Raw genomic sequence first — 20,960 nt, forward strand, 5'->3', positions numbered from 1 at the left:
CGGGTTCTTTTTCATTTGACTGAAAATGCCAGCTGTCACTTAATGTCTTTGCCTCTATAGCCAATCGATGCAGATGTTCAGCATGGTTGGTTTTGTAAGAACCAATGGATGTGCTTGTGCTAGCAAAGTAAATGGTGTGCGTGTGTGTGTGCGTGTGTGTGTGTGTGTGTGTGTGTGTGTGTGTGTGTGTATGCTCCTGTGTCCTTTAAGCTGTGTTTTTACCCTATTCTGTTTAGGTGAGAGCCCTGGGCACTGTAGAGGCAGAGAATGCTTCCACAAGACTGATTATTTTCTAATAGCCTGAAGCACATAGGTCTGAGACTGCCAAGCTCCATAAACCAATGAAGGCCAAGAATGTTCAGGTATTCAATCACACAACACCCCCCCACACACAAAAAAAGCAAAAACATTTAATCTTCCTAAATGATCTCCTATGTTTAGTTTGAGTTTGACTAATGTTGACCTGTGAACATATCCAATAACCTCTGACAATGGTTCAGCCACCGTTTTGCTCTGTACAATACTGCCTTATTATTCATGTCGCATGAGTGAAGATGGTATCAAGCAATCGTCCTCGGGGTGGCACCAAACAGTGAATTCACACTAGCTGTGCTCACTGGAAACCAAATCTGTACATCTAAGAGTAAAACATAGCATAGGTGGTCTTTGTGCATTTTAAAATGTGATCATTTGAATAGTATTTCTTCATTTGTTTTTTCTTGGCAGGTAGGACATGGTTTTGTACAATAATTAAAAAATGAAATATTCTGTAGCTAAACTGCAAATTGATTTGGAATAATTTATTTAACTAGATATTATGTGCTCTGCCATGGTTGATGCACAGTAATTGCAAATGATGAAATCCCAATAGTGTTGTCCCTGTATACAGTGTTGGCAGAATCTCCAAGCACAGACATCCAATATATATACTAATTCCATATTTGAACATAAGCTGGCAGACTGCTGCTGTCTGATTTTAGTCATCAGACAATAAGGCTTGTGTCAATAACAGTTCTGTGTTCCCCTAATGGCTGAAATGGAAAATTCATTACACTCATTGCAATTCATTATTAATCCTGAGATATTTGTCATGAATTATTAACTGTCACTAGAGGAGACATGTCAAGCTCTCCTCCTAGCTCTCACATTGGCTGAGTGTCACACTAAGCTGATTATGACATCTCTCTTAGTATCCCTGCTCTCCTGAAACATTGTGTTACCAAGCTAAATCAGAGTCAAGGGGGTGGGGGGTGGGGGAGACAAGGACGCACACCACTAAACCCACTCGATTGTTCAGCTGTAGAGAGAAGTACTTGCAATCAAATACTACCAAAATAACATCTCTGTTGGATGTTTGCCCTTCAAGAACATCTATAAATGCTTAGAGTTAGTGGGTAGTGCTGTTGAAATGTGTGATTTAAGACAGATGGCTCATACAAAGGGTATATGCAAACATTAGCCTATATCATTTCAATTATCAGTCTTTTAAAATTAACTTTGAAATGCAGTGAAAGAAAATAACCACTTTCAAGAACATTCTTCTAAAGATATCTGCTTTATTTAATATTAACAGCAATACACACACATAACAAGACTAGTTACAGTTACATCAAGTAACTCCCTTTAAAACCATTATTGTGTCACATAAATGAACCAATGTGTTTGACCTTGTCTGCAGGGCAGGAGAAAGCCTTTGCGTTGGTGTATAAAACAGTGCTCTCTACTAGCCTGAAAGCAGTAGAGGGAGCCAAGTGAGTTATAGTAAGTACCATCAAGTGCTTTGCAAAGAGCATTGAGTGCCTTCACCTGAGAGGCTCACAAGTGATCATGTTATTATTATTATCTTAGGGTTGGGTCATTCAAACAGCCATTGTGTGAGCAGTTGGTAGAGGTTTGTGTATTGTAGGTAGGTGGACAGAAAAAGGGTAAAGGGAAGCATACAAGCCTACTATTGATATAAAAGCACATGGGAAAAATACATTTTTTTAACACCCTTCAAGGAAAGAGCATGTTTTAAGATGTACTGTGCCATAGAAGAGAGAAACCTTCACCACAGAACGTAACTCACATTTGTCTATGTTTACAATTTTCCCATTTACAATCTGCAGTGCAGGAAGATAGGGTACCTCTTACCTCAGAGAGAAATGTACAGTGCATACCTCGGAGAGAAATGTACAGTACATACATCGGAGAGAAATGTACAGTACATACCTCGGAGAGAAATGTACAGTACATACATCAGAGAAATGTACAGTGCATACCTCAGAGAAATGTACAGTGCATACCTCAGAGAGAAATGTACAGTACATACATCGGAGAGAAATGTACAGTACATACCTCGGAGAGAAATGTACAGTACATACCTCAGAGAAATGTACAGTGCATACCTCTGAGAGAAATGTACAGTGCATACCTCAGAGAGAAATGTACAGTGCATTTGAACCATAATGACAGGTTAGCATTTCTTGTTGTTGCATTTTGTTCAGGTAGGTGTGGCTTCTCCTTAATGTCCTTGTCTGCTGTTGAAGTTGAATTACTCCTGGCTGTGGCATTGTTCGTGGAATTGCAATTTCCTTTCCTCCAAGGTGCTCCTCAAATCACTGCTCTATGTGCACAATATGTTGCAGCACTTAAAGAGTGTGTTAGTAGTCTCAAGATTCAAGGAATCACTTTCCAAATGTGTTAGCAGCATAGATACTTATACATTAAGCTACATCTCACGCTACATCTGAAATGCACATATATAAAACGGACAAGAGTCAGAGTACAGTAGGGATTCATATTTATCCCGATAGTCCCATACAGCAAAAATCGGAAATGCATTTAAAGCGTTTAAAACCAAGATATGGTCCCTACTCCAGGGTTCTCCCCAAATAAGGTCGCTGTGCCACCTCATCACTTGGCTGCATGCGCCAATATGTACAGATTTCAGAGAAAATGAAACATATATTCAGCAATAATATGATCTTTGATCGCCAGTGCATTTCAGCAGTAGGATATCTCGAGACAGAGCGCACTCCGAGTACAGGGTTGTCGAATCATTCTAACTTTGTAATGGCAGTCAAAAGCCATAATTGCTAAAATGCCAGATAACCTCCAACGAATGACGGATCAACTAGATTTTTCCAAATATATGAGATGATTATGGGATACAGATAGCAGATCAGCTCATAAATAATGGGGAGATAAAGAGTGGAAATAGTTTAAATATCAAGGTAGGCGATCTTAACAGGGACCAACTCTTTCAAAAACATGAATATCTACTCGCATACCGTTTTTTTGATCACACAATCTCTACCAAAGCTCTCATTATGGGCAAATACCAGACTGCGCAGAGAAGATGGAGAAATGTTATAGAGGTATTTTGCCATGCATAGGTGAGACGTGCCTTGATCATTATTTTATTTTTTATGTAACTTTTTATTTAACTAGGCAAGTCAGTTTAAGAACAAATTCTTATTTACAATTACGGCCAAACCCAGACGACGCGGGGTCGATTGTACGCCGCCCAATGGGACTACCAATCATGGCTGGTTGTAATACAGCCTGGATTCGAATCAAGGACTGTAGTGACGCATCTGGCACCGAGATGCAGCGCCTTAGACAGCTGCGCCATTCGGGGGCCCAAATAATGCAACATATGGATTACAGAACAAAGTTAGGAATTTTCATGCGATACAGGAGTCAGGATTTGGCGTTTCGGTGGTATTGCGACTGGATATGAAAATAGCCAAGGCTCTAGAATAGCCTCTGAATTGTGTCTGGTGACAGAGCTGCCTAGTGAATTGTGCATAGGCCTGTCAAATTCGTGCCTGTCTGAAGATTCACAATGACAGGTTTAAGAGCAGCCCAGCGAGGCTCTTGTTAATTTCTAGGCTATAGCCTACTGTAAGGTTTTCCTGATGGTTATTACCTGCATTCGGCTCACTTGTGCAGTCCGGCAGTGTTAATTATGCGTTCGCTTTGCATTTATGGCGAATTTGTTTGAAGTAAATATGCTAGGCTAAAAGGTTTCCATGCGACAACCTGTTTGTATTTTGTGGAATTGCATATTGTACCAACTTTGGGGGAATTTAAAAAAAATAATTCCCCATTACCCATGTTAATTCCTGGAGTAGGCCTACAGCTGCAGTACCTTTCATCCATGTTTTTACATCCTTCTAAATGTACATTTATCTGCCTTGTGGTGAATAACCTTATGACTCCTAACATTCTCTTTTGAACAATCATATAAGTGAAGAGAAATTGTATGTCATTTCAACCAAAAGGTCTGTGTTGACATTGAATCAATGTGGATAATTGATTGGATTTGCAAAAAGTCATCAATGTCAGGGAATGTTGTCATTTTTTCACCCAACATTTAACCTAAACCCAATGAGAAAGTGATTTTTGTTGTTGTTGAATCCACATTGAATTCCAGCCTGGTCTGATAGACTAGACATAACATAGTAAACTCAAATTAGTATGATACAGTAGTTATTTTTGGCATGGATTCGTATGGTTGCGAATGTCCAGCAACCCAAAGCTTGTGTGTTCGAATTTCATGAAGAACAACTTTAGTATTTTAGCTAATTAGCAACTTTGCATCTACATAATATGTTACCTAACCTTAACCATTTAACCTAACTCTTAACCCTAACCTTAACCCCTAGCCAGCATAGCTAATTTTAGCCACCTAGCTAACGCTAGCCACAACAAAATTCGTAACACCATACATTTTTATATATATATTTTTTGACATATTGTACGAATTGCAATTCATAATATATCATATTAAAACAAATTATCATTTGTAACATATCATACAAAATGGATGATGGAGATCCACAAATTAGTACATACCATAAGAAACGTAACATATCATACTAATTGCAGTGTCCTGGATTTACGTGTACTATGTGACATCTACCCCTAAGTCCAGGTTGTGAATTCATGTTAGTTGACAATTCAACCAAATGTAAATCAAAACTAGACATTGAACTGAGGTATGTACCCAGTGGGATGTGATATGAGTGATATCACTGGAATAAGGGAGTGCATGACACATTCTGGCTTGCATTTGTTTATGGTACAATACCTGTCTTTTTGGACTTCAAAGTGTGGTTTCAAACTGCCAGAGATGAGGTCAGTGCTAACAACAGGAGGTCAGAGAACAGTCAGTGATTTTACTGTCAGGAACAGAATAACGTGGACAATAGAACAATGTGGACTCAACCAGTATTTCGTTACCATTGTGTCATCTCCTTTCAGCAGTAGGCTGCATCCACAGAAACCAAAGCATGTCCTGCAGACTACCTATTCTCAACAGACTATGTTCTGTTCTTTTGGGAAAACATTATTAAACTTTAAATCATCCACACAAAGAAATATCTACTTCCACAAGATGCTTTTACGTACATCTGAAACCTTCCACCTGCATGTATAGAACAATACTACACTGACGTTTAGACCGAGCCTTTTGGTTCTGCTTACAGAGGTAACAGTGACAGTAGTAGTTGAGTTATGTTTGTGGGGTCACATGGTAACTGCTGTGTGCCAGGTGACTGGTCCTAGTTGCCCTCCTGCCCAGCACAAGGCAGCGCCAAAGGCTGTGGTGCCCAGTACTGCCAGGCTGGCCTTCAGCACGGCACCAGGAGGCCTGTTGAAGTTGGCAGGGCCCATGGTGGCCAACATGGCTGCAGTCACAGTCAGGGTAAACAAGATGGACACTGCTGTGTTAATGGCCACAATCTGGCCAAACTTAGCAAAAGGCACGATGACACAGAAAAAGAGAGGGACTGTGGAGATCACGGTGGTGACAGCACTGGACACAATGGCAACTCCCACGTGGTTTACTGCATCTAGGGACCTTCTCTGCCTTTTAGCTGACAGGCTCTGAGAATGAAAAACAGATTGATAGAATGAGTCGTTTCTCTTTATGCATTATTTCCCTCAGGCTTATTTCATTAAATATGATGACTTTTAAAGGCCCTGTGGAGTCAAAAATGTGACTTTTCTGTGTTTATATAATTCCAAACTATGAGGTTGGAATAATAGTATGAAAATTATGATAATGCCCCTTTAGTGTAAGAGCAGTTTGAAAAGACAGCCTGTGTTGGAGGGATGGAGATTTTTGGCCTGCCTGGTGATGTAAATTAGTCAAGAGACCAATAAGAAACACTTCCAAACCTCTGACAATAACAGCACATTTTCAGTTTTCCCCTCCCTACTCAGACCACTCCCAGATAGTCCTAGCAAAATTCTTGCTTGAGAAATTGCTCTTTGCTCTTTGCTTAGAAGCTATTGTTGTTTGTTTTCAATGAAAATTGTAATAAAATAATCACAGTGAGGTACTAAATTATTATCCAGAAATGATTTGATATTGAGATAAAAACGGCTGCAATGGACGTTTTAGGTAAACTGAATATTGTCGAGGCAAATCCTTAATTTACATAGTTTTACTCTCTTACAGTAGAATATATAAAGGAGTGAATTCAATACCTCTATGCAAGTTATAGATGATTATCAGATTATGTGTTGTATGTACCATAGTGTGTCCTGATGTGGCTGGTATGGTCTCCCCAGCTAGCAGGTAGCCCTCCACCAGGTGCAGGCAGTAGTCCACTGAGGAGCCCACAAGGATGGACAGAGAGATGGCCTCCACGGCCCCCAACTCCCAGCCCAGCCAGTACATGATGGCCACCACCAGACAGATGACCCCTGTATTTGGTCAGGAGCTCAATGTTGCACACTGACAGACAGATGACCCCTAACCCTCCCAAGGCTAAAACCACAGAAAATACAATATGTACGGTACAACAGTTAATGACTTTCTCTTACATTATTCCCAATAACACTTCATATCAATACTGCATCATATCTTATTATTGGAGACTTTTCTCTGCAGTCTATGCATAATGGGCCTATCTGATGACAAAGGTTTGATCAGCAGTATCTTACCCAGGATGGTGAGCAGTATTGGCAGTAGCAGAAGCGGATGGGCAGTGAAAACAGACACAGCTGCCACACAGATGGCCAGGGACAGGAGCAGACTGCAGAGGGCGCTCTCAACACCTACAGAAAACCCACAGAGGAAGTAGTCAGTCAGCACAGGAAGGTTACATTCCCAGAAGGACTGAAATAATCTTTTAGATACATAAAAATGAAACATTTATTGATTGTGCCTTAGGTATGGAACAACTGTGTCCTCCGGCCTCTCCACTTGCCTATGATTTCCATAAAGATCTGCTTCCAGTGCTCACAGGTCTGGAAACCTCTCCGTAGAGCAGAGGACTCTGGGAGAGTCGAGAGCTGCTCTTGTAGGAAGGTCTCCCATTGGAGGAAGTCTGAGTGTGTCTGGAAAGAGGATTTCCCCTTGTAGGTGGTCTTGGGAACAGACAGATGAAAAAGACATGGGCTCAGTTTCTGACACAGATCTGGACTGGGCTACAACATTAACATTAACATTACATTAGAGGTGGTAGTATACACCACAGACAACCGTTGTACTCACAGACTCAAAGGCCATGGAGAGCCAGCTTACTCTGCCACCATGCGTCCCCACGACCCCATGGGACAGCTGGCCTGGCAGAAGGTTGGGCTCAGGGAGGGAGTGGCAGTCTGGGTTGAGTAAGGGCAGGATAGAAGAAAGCTTGTTGCCTAAGGGGGAGAGAGAGAGGGAGTACAAGAGAGTGAATACATGAAACTCATAACAAACATGGTTTATGTGTGCGGTTATATTTGTTAGACTGTGTCTGTGCAGTTGGTACCTGACGGTAGACACTGGGCTCCTCCCGGCTTCACAAGCTGTTTATTAGCACTGATAGCTTTACAGATTTGGCAGAGGTGTCCAATCTCTTGGAAGATATCGAAGTTTGGATCCAATATCACACTGCCCTTTGGAGATAATTTTAGAACAAATCAATACCACTAAAACAGTATTGATTATTGAATTACACCTTATATCGTTATTGTCATGCACTTGGCCCCTCACCATGTCCCCAATGACGTGGTTGTCTGTTCGTTGGGTGCGGTTGACTCCAAGTATTCCAAAAACCACAAACACCATCGCACCAGTGTCAACCAGAGGACGGACTGCTGGCTGGCCACAGCCACCTCCACTACAGGGGTTAAAACCAGAAGTCTTGGACCTTTTGGTTGAGGTGGAATCTTTGAAATAAGGTACAAATGAGGAAAAAAGTAACTCCCTCACATTCATAGGCAAACATTCATTAAACCAATGCAGAGCATTTATGCAGTTCCCTGATGTCTTCTACCTCCAGGTGTTCTCCCTCTTACCTGTGGGTAGTGGAATGTAGAAAGAGCCCTTTGTGGGTCCGTCAGGCCCGGAGCTGATCACACAGCCAGGTGGTTCTGCACACACTCGGCTGGGATGAGGACTCAGCTTGTGCTGGGCAAAGTACAACCTCCTGGGAGGCACAAGGAGCTCTGTCAACAACTTGCCCACAAAAAGCTTGACTGATTGATTAATTCACTATTCAGCCATCATCTGTCCCTCATCATTCCTCTTACCTGCTGTGCTGCTGCTCAGCTGATGCCACATAGAAGCTGAACTCTGACCTCCAGCCGTGGCGTGGATCACATGACTGGGAAGTGATCATCCAGCGAGGGTGGGGGTGGTACACACGGGACACACACACAGTCATGTGGGTGCTGAAGTTGCTGTGAGGTCCACTGTATGCCTGTTTAGAGACACCAGAAGCTATACTAAGTATATGATGGAGTTGGTTATCAGAGGTGAGATATTAGATCATAACCCAGAAATAGTGTGTTTATATTTGTGGGTCTCCTAACCTGAAAGGATGGAACTTCTCCATGCCCGGCACTGAGGCTTTTCCAGGGCGATGGCACGCTGGTATTCAGAGAGAAGCGGTACAGAGTGATCGAAGCACCCACATCCAGCTTAGAGACATACACTGTCAACAGAGGCCCTGCCATGAAAGGATACAGTGAGTGGCAGCAGTAGAGAAATAGAGGCACACATTAAAACATTGCCAGAACATTGCCACGGATATATTCATGTGGATCCTCTTTGGATATATAATACCATTTTATCCAGTACCTGTTGTGATGGAGGATATGCTTGGTGTGATTGGGCTTTGTAGAGTTGAGTTTGAAGGGCTCTGTGTATGTTGCTGAGCGTGAAACCCAGGCATGGAGGGGGTTGTATGGGTAGGGCTGTGCAGAAGATGTGGCTTCTCCATGAACAGACCTGCAGGAAATATGACACTTCCATTCAACACTTCAAATCAAAGCCAAATGCTCAGCTGACCTTAATATCCTGATACATGCAATGGCCTGGGAGTGTAGTGAATGTGGGCACTGAACTCGAGCATGCAAATATCCGTAGGAAGAAAAATGTCATTGAGTCAGTTCTTATCAGGAGTCGACTGTAAATTAATATCCCAGTTTAAAATGAATTGTACCATGTCATATGAAGACATTTACAGCCAGACAGTTGCAGGACCTGGGTTTAAAGTTAATTTGGGTTTAAAGTAGTGGAATCGGTTTACTTTACACCCATCTGGGTTCCATCACACAGATTGATGGTGTCGTCTCACCAGAGCACATGTGGCAAGAGATGCCCTGGGCACTGAGGTTGTTCCTCAGTCCCAGTAGAGTCTGGAGGTTGGTGTCTGGGCGAAATAGTAACGGGGCATGAGTAGCCGGTCGCAGGAGGCAGCAGCACCCAGCAGACAGCAGCAGGACCAGGATGTAGATGCCTATGGGCAGCAAGACAAAGACTGGCCTGTGAGAGAGCCAGGTCAGATGGGGTAGATCACTGAGGGGAGAGGCATTAGATTAAATTGCTTTTCTGTGAGGAAGAGCAAGGGATAGGCAATACAAAACACTTAAGTTGAAAAAGGCATATGGGCATCATGAGATGTGATTTTCCCAGCCCCTGCAGACAGACAGAGCCCTTACCTAGAATGACTTTGCGCTTCTCCACGGCTGGCTCTGCCACCCAGTGCCTCAGAGCCCACTGAAGGTTAGCGCTGACCACGCCTGCAGTCCCCCGCCCTGGGGGTGAGAGCGAGGTCTCCACTGACAGGGACAAAATGGCTGCATCTACATCAGTGTCACAGGAGCCTAGATGGGACAGGATGAGACAGAGAGGGGGGATGAATAGTGTCAGGACTCTAGTACCTTTCATTCTCCTGCCATTCATTTATGCAGCTCTGTCCAGATCAGTATCTCACCTGGCTCCATCTCCACCGACAGGAGGGCCACATCTTCATCCTCATCTGACAAAGGACTGTGACTAACTGACAGTCCTGTAAGTGCTTTCCACCTTTAAAATAAAGTGCATCAGAGAGATGCAGCTTTAGATCCTCACTTTGTTCATAGTAGGAAAACAGAATGAAAAGGCAAGCAGCACAAGAGTAGGAACTCTGTTCTCTAGCAAAAAAAGGAGGAAAGATGGAATCACACCACTTGAGACAGGTGTTCTCCTGGGGGTCAACACACTGGGTCCAGATACACAGGGCAGCGGGCATGAGGATGGACACCCAGAGCCAGCAGCAGCTGACAATGAGGGCCATGAACAGGCCAAAGTCATGCACTGCTGGAATCTGTTTGTAAGGGTAAAAGACCTCAATATCACAATACATTTACATTGTACTTTTCATATTGATACATACTGTTTACAGACAGTTTGACCTCAGAGCTATCCATTCCCTTTGGAAGGATTATGCGATATGGCCTGACAATATTTCTGAGTACCTGTGAGAAGGTGTTAGCAGCGTAGGCAGCTGCGGTGGTGAAGGAGGTGAGAAAGGTGGCTCGGCCAGCAGTTTTCACCGTGTACATCATCCTCTGCACCGGGTGGACCAAGTGGGAAGCCTGTCTGAAGGTACTGATGAACACAAACACATCATCCACACCTGGAGAACAGTAAGAGGGGAAACAGAATAAAGAGTGGCATGTTACCTGTAACAAAGATGTTGTTTCTCAACCAGTTTGACCATGAGAGAAATTCTAGAGTATATTTTAATATTGTCACTAACCAATGCCAATGATCACAAAGGCTGCAACTCCATTGAGGATGCCAAGGTACCTCACCCCAAAGACCACATGGTAGAGGAAGAGAGCCACCTGGCAGCTCAGACCAATGCTAGTGAGCCCAAAGAATGTCAGGAACACTGTAGAGACGCACCAAATAGACTGGGTGGGAGACCTCATGCTCATGTGGTATCAAAATTCTAAGAATAAGATACTTATGCTAGCTTTTATCAGATACTATGTATGACAGCAAATTAAGTATAGGAAATGTTAGAATAACATGCATGTAATATCCAATGCAGGTGAGAGAGTGCATGGGAAATTACCTGAGAAGGAGGTGAGGACATAGACCAGTAGAGTGATGCAGCCCCCACTGATCAGCGCCAGCAACATGTCTCTGTGGAAGGTCTGTCTCACCTCGTTATCAAACAGCTCTGTGCCCCCATACAGCACCTTCACCTGGCTGGCATCACACAAACCCAGAGACGTTCGTAGTCAGAAAGAGGGAATGGAAGAATAATGTGTGGGTGTCATGAAAGGAGGTACTCTTTTGATGTGCTTAATTTCAATTGGTCTGGAAAGCGGAGACAATATTTACAAAGTCAAGTCTTGGGGGAAATTAAGAACAACATCAGTTAATCTCAATATCGATGGCTCTTTTGTTTTTTAGAGTTTATAAGCCATAGCCCACCTGGTGGACTGCTGAGCCAGGATGTCAGCGTACTGAACCACAAAGTTCCTGAAGCGCTGCCTCTGCTCCTCGGGCCGGTCCTGGAGGGAGTAGTATGAGGGCAACGGAGCTCCGAATTGGATCTCACTGCGCAGAAGAGAGGAGGAGAGCCGGTCAGGGGCCAGACTCTCATCCACATACCAGTAGAACTGTGGGTGTGTAATCGCTAGACTCAGAGCACCTGGGAACAGAAACACAAGTGAAGATCAAAGTGGTAGTCACTGCCAGATCCCTCTGATGTTTCAAATGACCTCCCAAAATAAAATGAAGGACAAGCTCCCTACTTAATCATGCAGAGCAGTGACTATACCAGTGGAGGCTCCTCAGAGGAGGAAAGGGAGGACCATCCTCTGTGATAATAAAAATCGTGAAACATAAAAAACATTTGTGTTTTTAGATAAAACTATACTAAATATAATCACATCACCAAATAATGTATTAAAACACACTATTTTGCAATGAAGGTCTACAGTAGCCTCACCAGCACTCTCTGGGGTAGCACCATATTGTAGCTGGAGGACAGCTCAATTCCGTCCTCCTCTGGGTAGATTGACTTCAATACAAAACCTAGGAGGCTCATGGTTCTCACCCCCTTCAATAAACTTACACAGTAATTATGAAAACGTCCTTCAACCTATCAGGGCTCTATAAGAGCTCTTGCAGCATGATCTGACATGTTGTCCACCCAATCAAAGGATCAGAGAATGAATCTAGTGCTGAAAGCAAAAGGTACAGCTAGCTAACACTGCAGAAGATAAAATCTAATACAATTTTATTTGTTACATAATACAACCTAATGCTTGCGTACAAGCCCTTAACCAACAATGCAGTTCAATAAATGAAGTAAAAAATAAAATAAAAAGTTATACAATAAAATAACAATAACGAGGCTATATAAAGGGGGTACCGCTACTGAGGTAATGTGCGTGTAGGTAAAGGTAAAGTGACTATGCATAGATAATATGCAGTGAGTAGCAGCAGCGTAAAAAAAGGAGGGGGGGGGGTAAATAGTATGTAAATAGTCCGGGTGGCCATTTGATTAATTGTTCAGCAGTCTTATGGCTTAGGGATAGAAGCTGCTAAGGAGCCTTTTGGGCCTAGACTTGGAGCTTCGGTAGCGCTTGCCGTGCGGTAGCAGAGAGAACAGTCTATGACATGGGTGACTGAAGACTGAATTTTTGTGGTTAGTAGTTAACTCAAAGAGAGAGAAAGACAATAGTTGAACAGTTTGAACAAATACATTTCTTCCCAAAATGGAGAAGCAAGAGAGAGAGAAAGTGCCATTTTTCAATTTCGGTTTCACTTACTTAGCTAGCTAATGCAGCTAATGTAATTTAGTTTTGCCTACTGTTATTTAGTTTTGCCTACCCTGCTCAGACAGAGGGATGCTATGTTAGCTAGCTGGCTATGACTATCCCAACACAACACTGGAAGTCCTCCAAGTCAAGGTAAGCTTTTGGTTTGACTAATTTACTGCCACTGCGGCCTGCCGGTGTAACTGCTTACTGACTGTACACTGTAACGTTACTGCATGATTGTAGCGGGTTAACTAACATGTTAGTTCTATTAGCTATGCTGGCTATGATGTTGCTTTATCTAATATGGAGATAACGATGTAGACTGTGTGTAGCGGTTATGATATGGTTTGGCTTGGAAAGGTGTTTTTGCCTGGTCACACACAGCTTATGTGTTGTGCATTGAAGTCCACAAGCAAAGGGACAAGGGGAGAGGAGGAAAGCGCATAGATGCATGAATACAACATGGCTGCTATGAAAGTTAACTATGTTTACACATGATCAGGGGTGTATTTATTCTGCCGAAAAACATTTCCTAAATGGAAGCAAGCGGAACAAAACGGGGATAAACAGACCTGAATTTGTCCAATAGAAACTGTTGGACTAATGATTGCACCCTACTGTATATCAGCTCGACCTGTGTGCATCTACATTGTAAACTTTCATTCATAGGCTAGGTTGTAGCAACCTCATGATGGATATAGGGAAAAGTAGAGTATCATGTAGTAGATTAAACCTATCACAGTTACATTGAACTGGGTGAATGGAATATGAATGACAGTCATCCAATATGCTGTAATAGAAATAAGGCCATACCCATGAAGAAAAAACAAATGTCTTTGCGGATCTTAAACAGCACTGATCGCCACTGGACTGTACCCACAGTAATGCCAAGTTTTATGAAGCTCAGACTCACCATGGATGTCAGCCAGGTCAGGTCCCATGCCATCATAGTAGATCCTGCCTCCCCGTTCACTGGGGAAGAGGTAGGAGAGGAGGGAGCTTGGAGGGGAGCAGTAGGAGGGGCCCAGGGGCAGGTCTCTCAGGACCTCCAGAGGCTTCCAACAGAACTGGTGGAACTGGGGGTGCTGCATGAGCAGGTGCTCTATGTGGTGGATGGTGCGGAGACGCTCTGGGGTGAAGATGTTGTTGTCGTCCCCACCCTGAGCTACAAACACCAGCTCCATCCTCCACAGGGCTTGGCTCTGCAGGTATGAGTAGTTGGGAGCAAACCTGCGCATCCTAGTGTGAGATCTCTCACTGTCTCTGTCGCCCTCTTCCCCTTTGGACTCATGACTCTCAGGTTTTCCTAAGTTAGTTGTATTTTTATCCTCCTCTCTTATCTTTGCTTTACCAGCCCTTGCCTCTATATGCCTCTCAGTCTCTTGCTGACTCAGGGCAACTCCTCTCTGTTGCATAACTACTCTTTTGAACGTGTGGTTTTTCAGAGATTTCGAATTCAGCCCTCCGTGTGATGTCCAGTTGGATGCTTCATCTCCCTGCCTACCCAGTCTGTCTAACAGCAGCTCCTGTAGAGCAGTGAAGTCATAGTGGTTCACGTCACGCCTGCGTCTGTCCCAGGACCCCAACTGAGTCTTTATGGCAATGGTGAGTGCATCAAACCGCTCAGCGGAGAAGTGGCTGTGAACCTCAAAGGCACTGTAGGAAAGGTCTATGTCCAATGGGGGGCAGTATAGGAACATGTAGGCAGAGAGGGCACAGGGAAGAAAGACTCCAACTCCCAGGACCACCCCACTCACCCAGGGCTGTGTGTAGACCCAGCCCACCGCCCCCCACACTATGCTGCCTCCAGTGGTGCTGCTCCCCCCATTAATCTGTGTATCTGACTCCCCATCTTCCTCGTCCTGCTCCTCTTCCTCCTCAGCATCCCAGCTGCTCTGGAATAACAACGGCTCGTCTTCTAAGTCCATGGCAGCACCTGTCAAACACACAGAGTACTTCATCATCACTCACTTCCCTAATGTAAATCCTCTTCTGTCCTTGGACATGAAAACATAGACCTAAACTATAGGTGATTTCCAGAGCAAACATAACAGTGGTTTCAGGATATTCTGCAGTACACAGCCAACAAGGACACAACAATTAAATATGTCCCTCAACAGCCAAGACACACAGGGTTCCTATTCAGCTCACAGAAAAGTAAAGGGGAGAATTTAGGAAGAAGATGGACCTTGTCTCAAGGGCCCAAAGCAGTATATGGTCTGCTAAGCCCACCGTTTAAGATGCTGAATTGTGGCTGGGGGCTTAGAGAGAGTACTGGCTGCAATTTGATTCCTCTCACTCCTTCCTTCAGTGTGTGCGAAAACCATCTCCCCTTGAGTGCTCGGTGGTGTCCTTGTCCATATCAGCAGTCGACTTGGGTTCGGCTGATCTGCAGCAAATTAAATCATCTCACTTGTCTAATTACTGACAGGGGAGAGAGGTGTGGAATGTAAGATAGAGGTGTGGAATATGTTAGGTGTTTTATGCCTGGTGATAGACAGCTTCTGCCTGATCGTGTCAGTCTATTGTTCCTTCCTCTTCTCACTCTGCTGCAAACACAAGATAATGCAGTGACTTGGTATTCAAGTGGAAATAGTCGTGTTAAAGGAAAATTGGCAAGTCATCTACTATCTTTAAAATAGAACTCAAGGGTCATCTAGGTGGGGCAAGGGAGGCCAAAAGAGCGGGAGCATCTGTCTTCAGCCTGGGTCTTGAATATTTTCATTTCCGATAAGGTAAGTGTGTTTGGATCGACTGTTCATTTGGTGGTTAAGTAAACCTATGGCCATTGATCAAGAACCAAGAAAGGCATTAAGATAATTTGTGTAATTAGCCTACTACGGCTGATAACAGCTATCTATTCAGATTTGCAGCTGCAATTGCACATAGCCACAAATACACTATATTCAAGGAGATCACCATGACAATGGGCTCCTGAGTGGTGCAGCTGTCTAAGGCACTGCATCTCAGTGCAAGAGGCATCACTACAGTTCCTGGTTTGAATCCAGGCTGTATCACATCTGGCCGTGTTTGGGAGTCCCATAGGGTGGCGCACAATTGGCCCACCATCATCCGGGTTTGGCCGGGGTAGGCCATCATTGTAAATAATAATTTGTTCTTAACTGACCTGCCTAGTTAAATAAAGGTAAAAGAAAAATAATAATTAAAGAAAAATATAAAATAAAACATTTTTTAAATAAATAGAGCCCACCCAATGCCATGCCATTGTTCAAGACACAGTTGGACACCAATGTTCGCGTTCACTGAGAGAACAGAGCAGTTGAACTTCTGTCTGCACTGGGAAAACATCTGGGTCTGCAACCCCTTCAGAGGACAAATTTATTAGACACAAGATCAGTCCGTTGGGAGGGGAGAAGAAGAGGGTAAAGAAGAGAGAGAAAGGGGGGAAGGGAGGGGAATGGAGGACCTTAGGCTGCAACAGTCACCCATCAACAAATGATGATCTCCTGTGTGATAAAAGGCAGCTTTGTGCTGTTTGATATTCAAGGCAGTCTAAATCCGCTAGCTCTGTACATTTCCATAACTGCCTTGTTTGTCTCCACATCCCTGGAATTTCTGATCAGTTGTCGTGAGACACCATGCTGGCCCCTCATACTTACACCACTCATCAAAGACTGTTATGCTATTAAAGCAACGTTGTGCATTTCATGTTAATGGTCGTTTGCTGGGTGAGTGCACCGTTACACAGACATAGTGCAAAGTAGACTCTCCCTGGCTCCCTCCACCAACAGGCAGATTACTGCCATGCCTCCTACAGTAATCTGTCTCTGACAGGCTCCTGGGACACATCATTTTCCCCTGTTAATGAATTCAGCTGCGCCGCTTTGCCAACCATACGATATCTAATGTACATTAATTATGAGAGAAGCCTCAACTGCAGGGTAACGCTCCCAGTGCTGAACCGAGAATGAGGAATGTGTTGACAAGCTGAGAGAATCGTTCAACTTTTCTATTTATTCTCAGTGCTTGAGAGCGGAGGGAGTCAATTTAGACTGTGCAGGTGGGGAATAAAAATAGAAGGGAACTTGGTGAAGACTGGCTTTATGGACAACAAAAGCATTCTCCCATCTGTTTCAATCAGCATGATTCAGGAACTCTTTATCCTTCTAGTCTTACTCACTCCTTGGTCTGACATTTAGTTTCAGCCCCATATTGTAGAGCTGCTGTCTAGTAGAATTTATAGGTTCTTTTCAACTACAGATTTTCCACAGAAAAAATAAATGTATTTGATGAGGTCGAGAATTCTTTACATTATTGACAATGCTGTGATATACCAATTGCCCTGATACAACTAATCAAAAAGAAATGTGTTCTGTCCTTGTCTATTAATGTGATGTATATGTCAGGTCTTATGTTTGTGTGAACCCCAGGAAGAGTAGCTGCTGCTTTAGCAACAAGTAATGGGGATCCTAATAAAATACAAAAATACCAACTCATATCCCTATGTGAATAAACTTTCTAAATAACTCAAGATTTAACTGTTCCACAGACCAAATGCTAGCTTTTTGAGTTGACTTTGGAGTGTGAAGCACCAAAGACCAGGGTTGCATGTCAGTTGGTGACTATTGCAGTTGTGTAGCAGTGTGCTGTTTTGTTGGTACTGTGCAAACTGTGTTAGTCTCATGTGGACCTGATGTGATACTATAAACACTCCCAGCATGCCATCCAACTAACTAACTAACAGGCGTATAAAGCTTTTCTTTCTTACTTTCTGTCTGTGTGTGTGTGTGTCTGTGTGTGTGTGTGTGTGTGTGTGTGTGTGTGTGTGTGTGTGTGTGTGTGTGTGTGTGTGTGTGTGTGTGTGTGTGTGTGTACAAGCATATCGAAAGGTGGGGGTAAGGGGGGTACATAACCTTCCTTACTGACAACAGCTAAAAATAGTACACCCCCCTCTGCTTTCCTTCCTCCCCTCCCTCCCTCTTGTTTCATCCTCCCTCCATCTCATCCAATATGGATTTCACACTGTTTCTCCTGCCCCACAGATTCAGCATGGTGTAATTTCACAGAGCATGCAACACCATTTAATACAGGGACATTCATCTCAGCCCAGCACTCCAAAAAACAGACATTGCTTATGTATGAGCACTGAGCATCACTACAGGAGAATCACTGAGGGCGATGCCTCTATTCTTCACATATCCCCAGGATATAAAGGTTCAGCACGGTGCAAGTGTTAAGACCTCACGCTCTCGTGCTCCTTTTGCACCTAATGATAGTAATTTGTTTGATATTTGCATACATGGATGACCCCCTCAACAAATACAAGTACTGTAAACCTGAAGTTGAAAGCTCACTATTGCTGCTACACTTGCGTGAGAGATGGTGGGTGATTGCAAAAGACAGAATGATGGCCTGGAGATCTACAGGGCAATTTCCTTCAATCTAAGAATTCAAATGCAATACCATGTGAAGTTTGACAACAGACGAAACCAATGCAATCTTTGCCTGGTCCTGGGTTTCTTCAGAGGTCTCTGAAACTTCTCTATCCACCTGAGAGCTCAATTTACTGCAGCTGTGCTCCTCAGAAGCTGCAGGCAGAGTTGACCTTTTGCTGCCACCTATTGACTATGTTATTTGGCTTAGTAAATGAGAGAATGACAGGATAATGCCATGCTCAGTTGTTGTTGTGGTGTGTAGTTGATTATTTAAGCATCTGTAATATCCAAACAAAATATACATTTAGTGTATGGCAGAGCTGGGGAACCTTACCTGAGCTTGATGAGTAGAGGTATGAACTGATGGGATGTGCAGCCCTATGGGGTCCTCTTCTGAGGATGCAAACCTATGCTGAACAATTTCATTTCAAACTTGTTCTCCAGATGCTCTCTTAATTTTCTCTGTTGATCCGTTTTATTTTCATAGTACTCTAGCTGCACGAGGGAGAGCGACTGCACCTCAGCACAGCCTCTCCTACACAAGATTTATGAGATCTTTAATTTGCTTAATAAGTCTTGTCTATCATTTTTTTGTTTTCTCCCTTTCTGCCTTTCTCTTTCTCTCTTCCCTCCCTCCTCTGTGCCTGGTTGTCCAGGCGACGGAGTCAGTGAGAGTATCAGTTCTTTCACTCTCCCAGCAGCTCCTCTCTCTCAATGCTTTGTTCAAGCTCCTCTCTTGACTGACTCACCAATGGGGAGAGGAGGGGAGGAGAGCACAGCCCTGAGCATCAAGGAGACTGTCTGACAGGGATAAATCTCATCGAAGCCGAACAGGTAAAGCAGAAAATGGACTGACTCTGATTCAAGCTCTATTTGTCAGGAAACACGTGCCTAAAATGATGGTTTTGCCGGAAGACTGCAGCAGAGTCCCCCTCTAGTTTGAAGAGGATTTTGTTGGTATAGTCTGGCCGGGGCTCTGTGAGGAGGAAAGGGGTAGGAGGGGGGTAGTAGAGGAGGTAGACCAGAGTAACTGGATACAGTGGAAGACGAGGTGTAGGCCATATAATTTCCACCCCAGGAATCTGAGCCCTTTAAACATCTCTTATTGTTTTGCTCCCCAATTCCCTGCTGCATTCACATCTAATGAATTTTGTTAAATGCAACTCAAAATGTTTTAATATTTTTTATTGAACCTTTATTTAACTAGGCAAGTCAGTTAAGAACAAATTCTTATTTACAATGACAGCCTGCCCCGGCCAAACTCTCCCCTAACCCGGAAGATGCTGGCCAATTGTGCGCCGCCCTATGGGACTCCCAGTTGTGATACAGCCCGGGATTGAACCAGGGTCTGTAGTGATGCCTCTAGCAGTGCCTTAGACCGCTGCGCCACTCGGAGCTTATTCAACATGAAATTCCATTTGCGATTGAGGTTATTTAGTAGGCTGCTATGATTGAATAATATGGTCAGATAGGGCTGCTTGCTGTCACATCACTTTTCTTTGTTACGATACAGTGATGGTTTTACATATTCTCTCCACTGTTTACTCAGCTGATTGTGCCCATTTGTCCATGTACCGATACACTACACTGGGCGTAGACCTACACTACCGTTCAAAAGTTTGGGGTCACTTAGCTTTCCTTTCAAAAACAAGGACATTTCTAACTTTTTGTTCATTAAAATAATATCAAATTGATCAGAAATACAGCGTCGACAATGTTAATGTTGGAAATGACTATTGTAGCTGGAAATGGCAGATTTCTTATGGAATATATACATAGGCGTACAGAGGCCCATTATCAGCAACCATCACTCCTGTGTTCTATTGGCATGTTGTGTTAGCTAATCCAAGTTTATAATTGATCATTAGAAAACCCTTTTACAATTATGTTAGCACAGCTGAGAACAGTTGTGCTGATTAAAGGAGGACAGTTTTGTTGATTCTTTAGACTAGTTGAGTATCTGGAGCATCAGCATTTGTGGGTTCGATTACAGGCTCAAAATGGCCAGAAACAAAGAACTTTCTTCTGAAACTCATCAGTCTATTCTTGTTCTGAGCAATGAAGGCTATTCCATACAAGAAATTGCCAAGAATCTGAAGATTTCGTACAACGCTGTGTACTACTCCTAGAGCATTGCAAACAGTCTCTAACCAGAATAGAAAGAGGAGTGGGAGGCCCCGGTGCACAACTGAGCAAGAGGACAGGTACATTAGAGTAGATAGTAAATAGAGTAGAGTAAATAGTATGCGCAAAACACCAGTCTCAACATCAACAGTGAAGAGGCGACTCCGGATGCTGGCCTTCTAGGCAGAGTTGCAAAGAAAAAGCCATATCTCAGACTGGCCAATAGAAAGAAAATATTAAGATGGGCAAAATAACAGACAATGGACAGAGGAACTCTGCCTAGAAGGCCAGCATCGCGGAGTCGCCTCTTCACTGTTGACGTTGAGACTGGTGTTTTGCGGGTGCTATTTAATGAAGCTGCCGGTATTCCAATATTCTTTTTATCAGTCACTTCTTCATCCATCTCAAACT

General features: G+C 43.5%; 1 protein-coding gene across 1 annotated transcript; it reads right to left on the minus strand.

The window, feature by feature from the left end:
* Positions 1-1,542: 1,542 nt before the first annotated feature.
* On the minus strand, positions 1,543-19,126 carry LOC112262930 (protein dispatched homolog 3-like). Its single transcript, XM_024438805.2, has 21 exons — positions 18,760-19,126; positions 13,943-14,965; positions 11,693-11,912; positions 11,328-11,464; positions 11,007-11,141; positions 10,723-10,883; positions 10,432-10,571; positions 10,200-10,291; positions 9,925-10,089; positions 9,561-9,722; positions 9,062-9,211; positions 8,794-8,930; positions 8,512-8,681; positions 8,278-8,408; positions 7,973-8,148; positions 7,749-7,875; positions 7,493-7,638; positions 7,206-7,365; positions 6,940-7,053; positions 6,527-6,699; positions 1,543-5,874 (listed from the first exon to the last, which is right to left on the minus strand). Exons 2-21 carry the CDS (start codon positions 14,955-14,957, stop codon positions 5,515-5,517), a joined length of 4,071 nt encoding a protein of 1,356 aa, XP_024294573.1. The 5' UTR covers positions 14,958-14,965; positions 18,760-19,126; the 3' UTR covers positions 1,543-5,514.
* Positions 19,127-20,960: the final 1,834 nt, after the last annotated feature.

This window comes from Oncorhynchus tshawytscha, linkage group LG12 (assembly GCF_018296145.1).
Source record: "Oncorhynchus tshawytscha isolate Ot180627B linkage group LG12, Otsh_v2.0, whole genome shotgun sequence".
Classification (NCBI taxonomy): domain Eukaryota; kingdom Metazoa; phylum Chordata; class Actinopteri; order Salmoniformes; family Salmonidae; genus Oncorhynchus; species Oncorhynchus tshawytscha.

Bases quoted from the DNA above. Each gene is read 5' to 3' on its own strand.
- LOC112262930 (XM_024438805.2), bottom strand. From the start codon at position 14,957: ATGGACTTAGAAGACGAGCCGTTGTTATTCCAGAGCAGCTGGGATGCT. The intron at 9,723-9,924 runs GTAAGGGCTCTG...TGCTGCCCATAG, and splicing joins GAAGCGCAAAGTCATTCTAG to GCATCTACATCCTGGTCCTG. The intron at 7,054-7,205 runs GCAAGTGGAGAG...GGTTTTCTGTAG, and splicing joins GATCTTTATGGAAATCATAG to GTGTTGAGAGCGCCCTCTGC.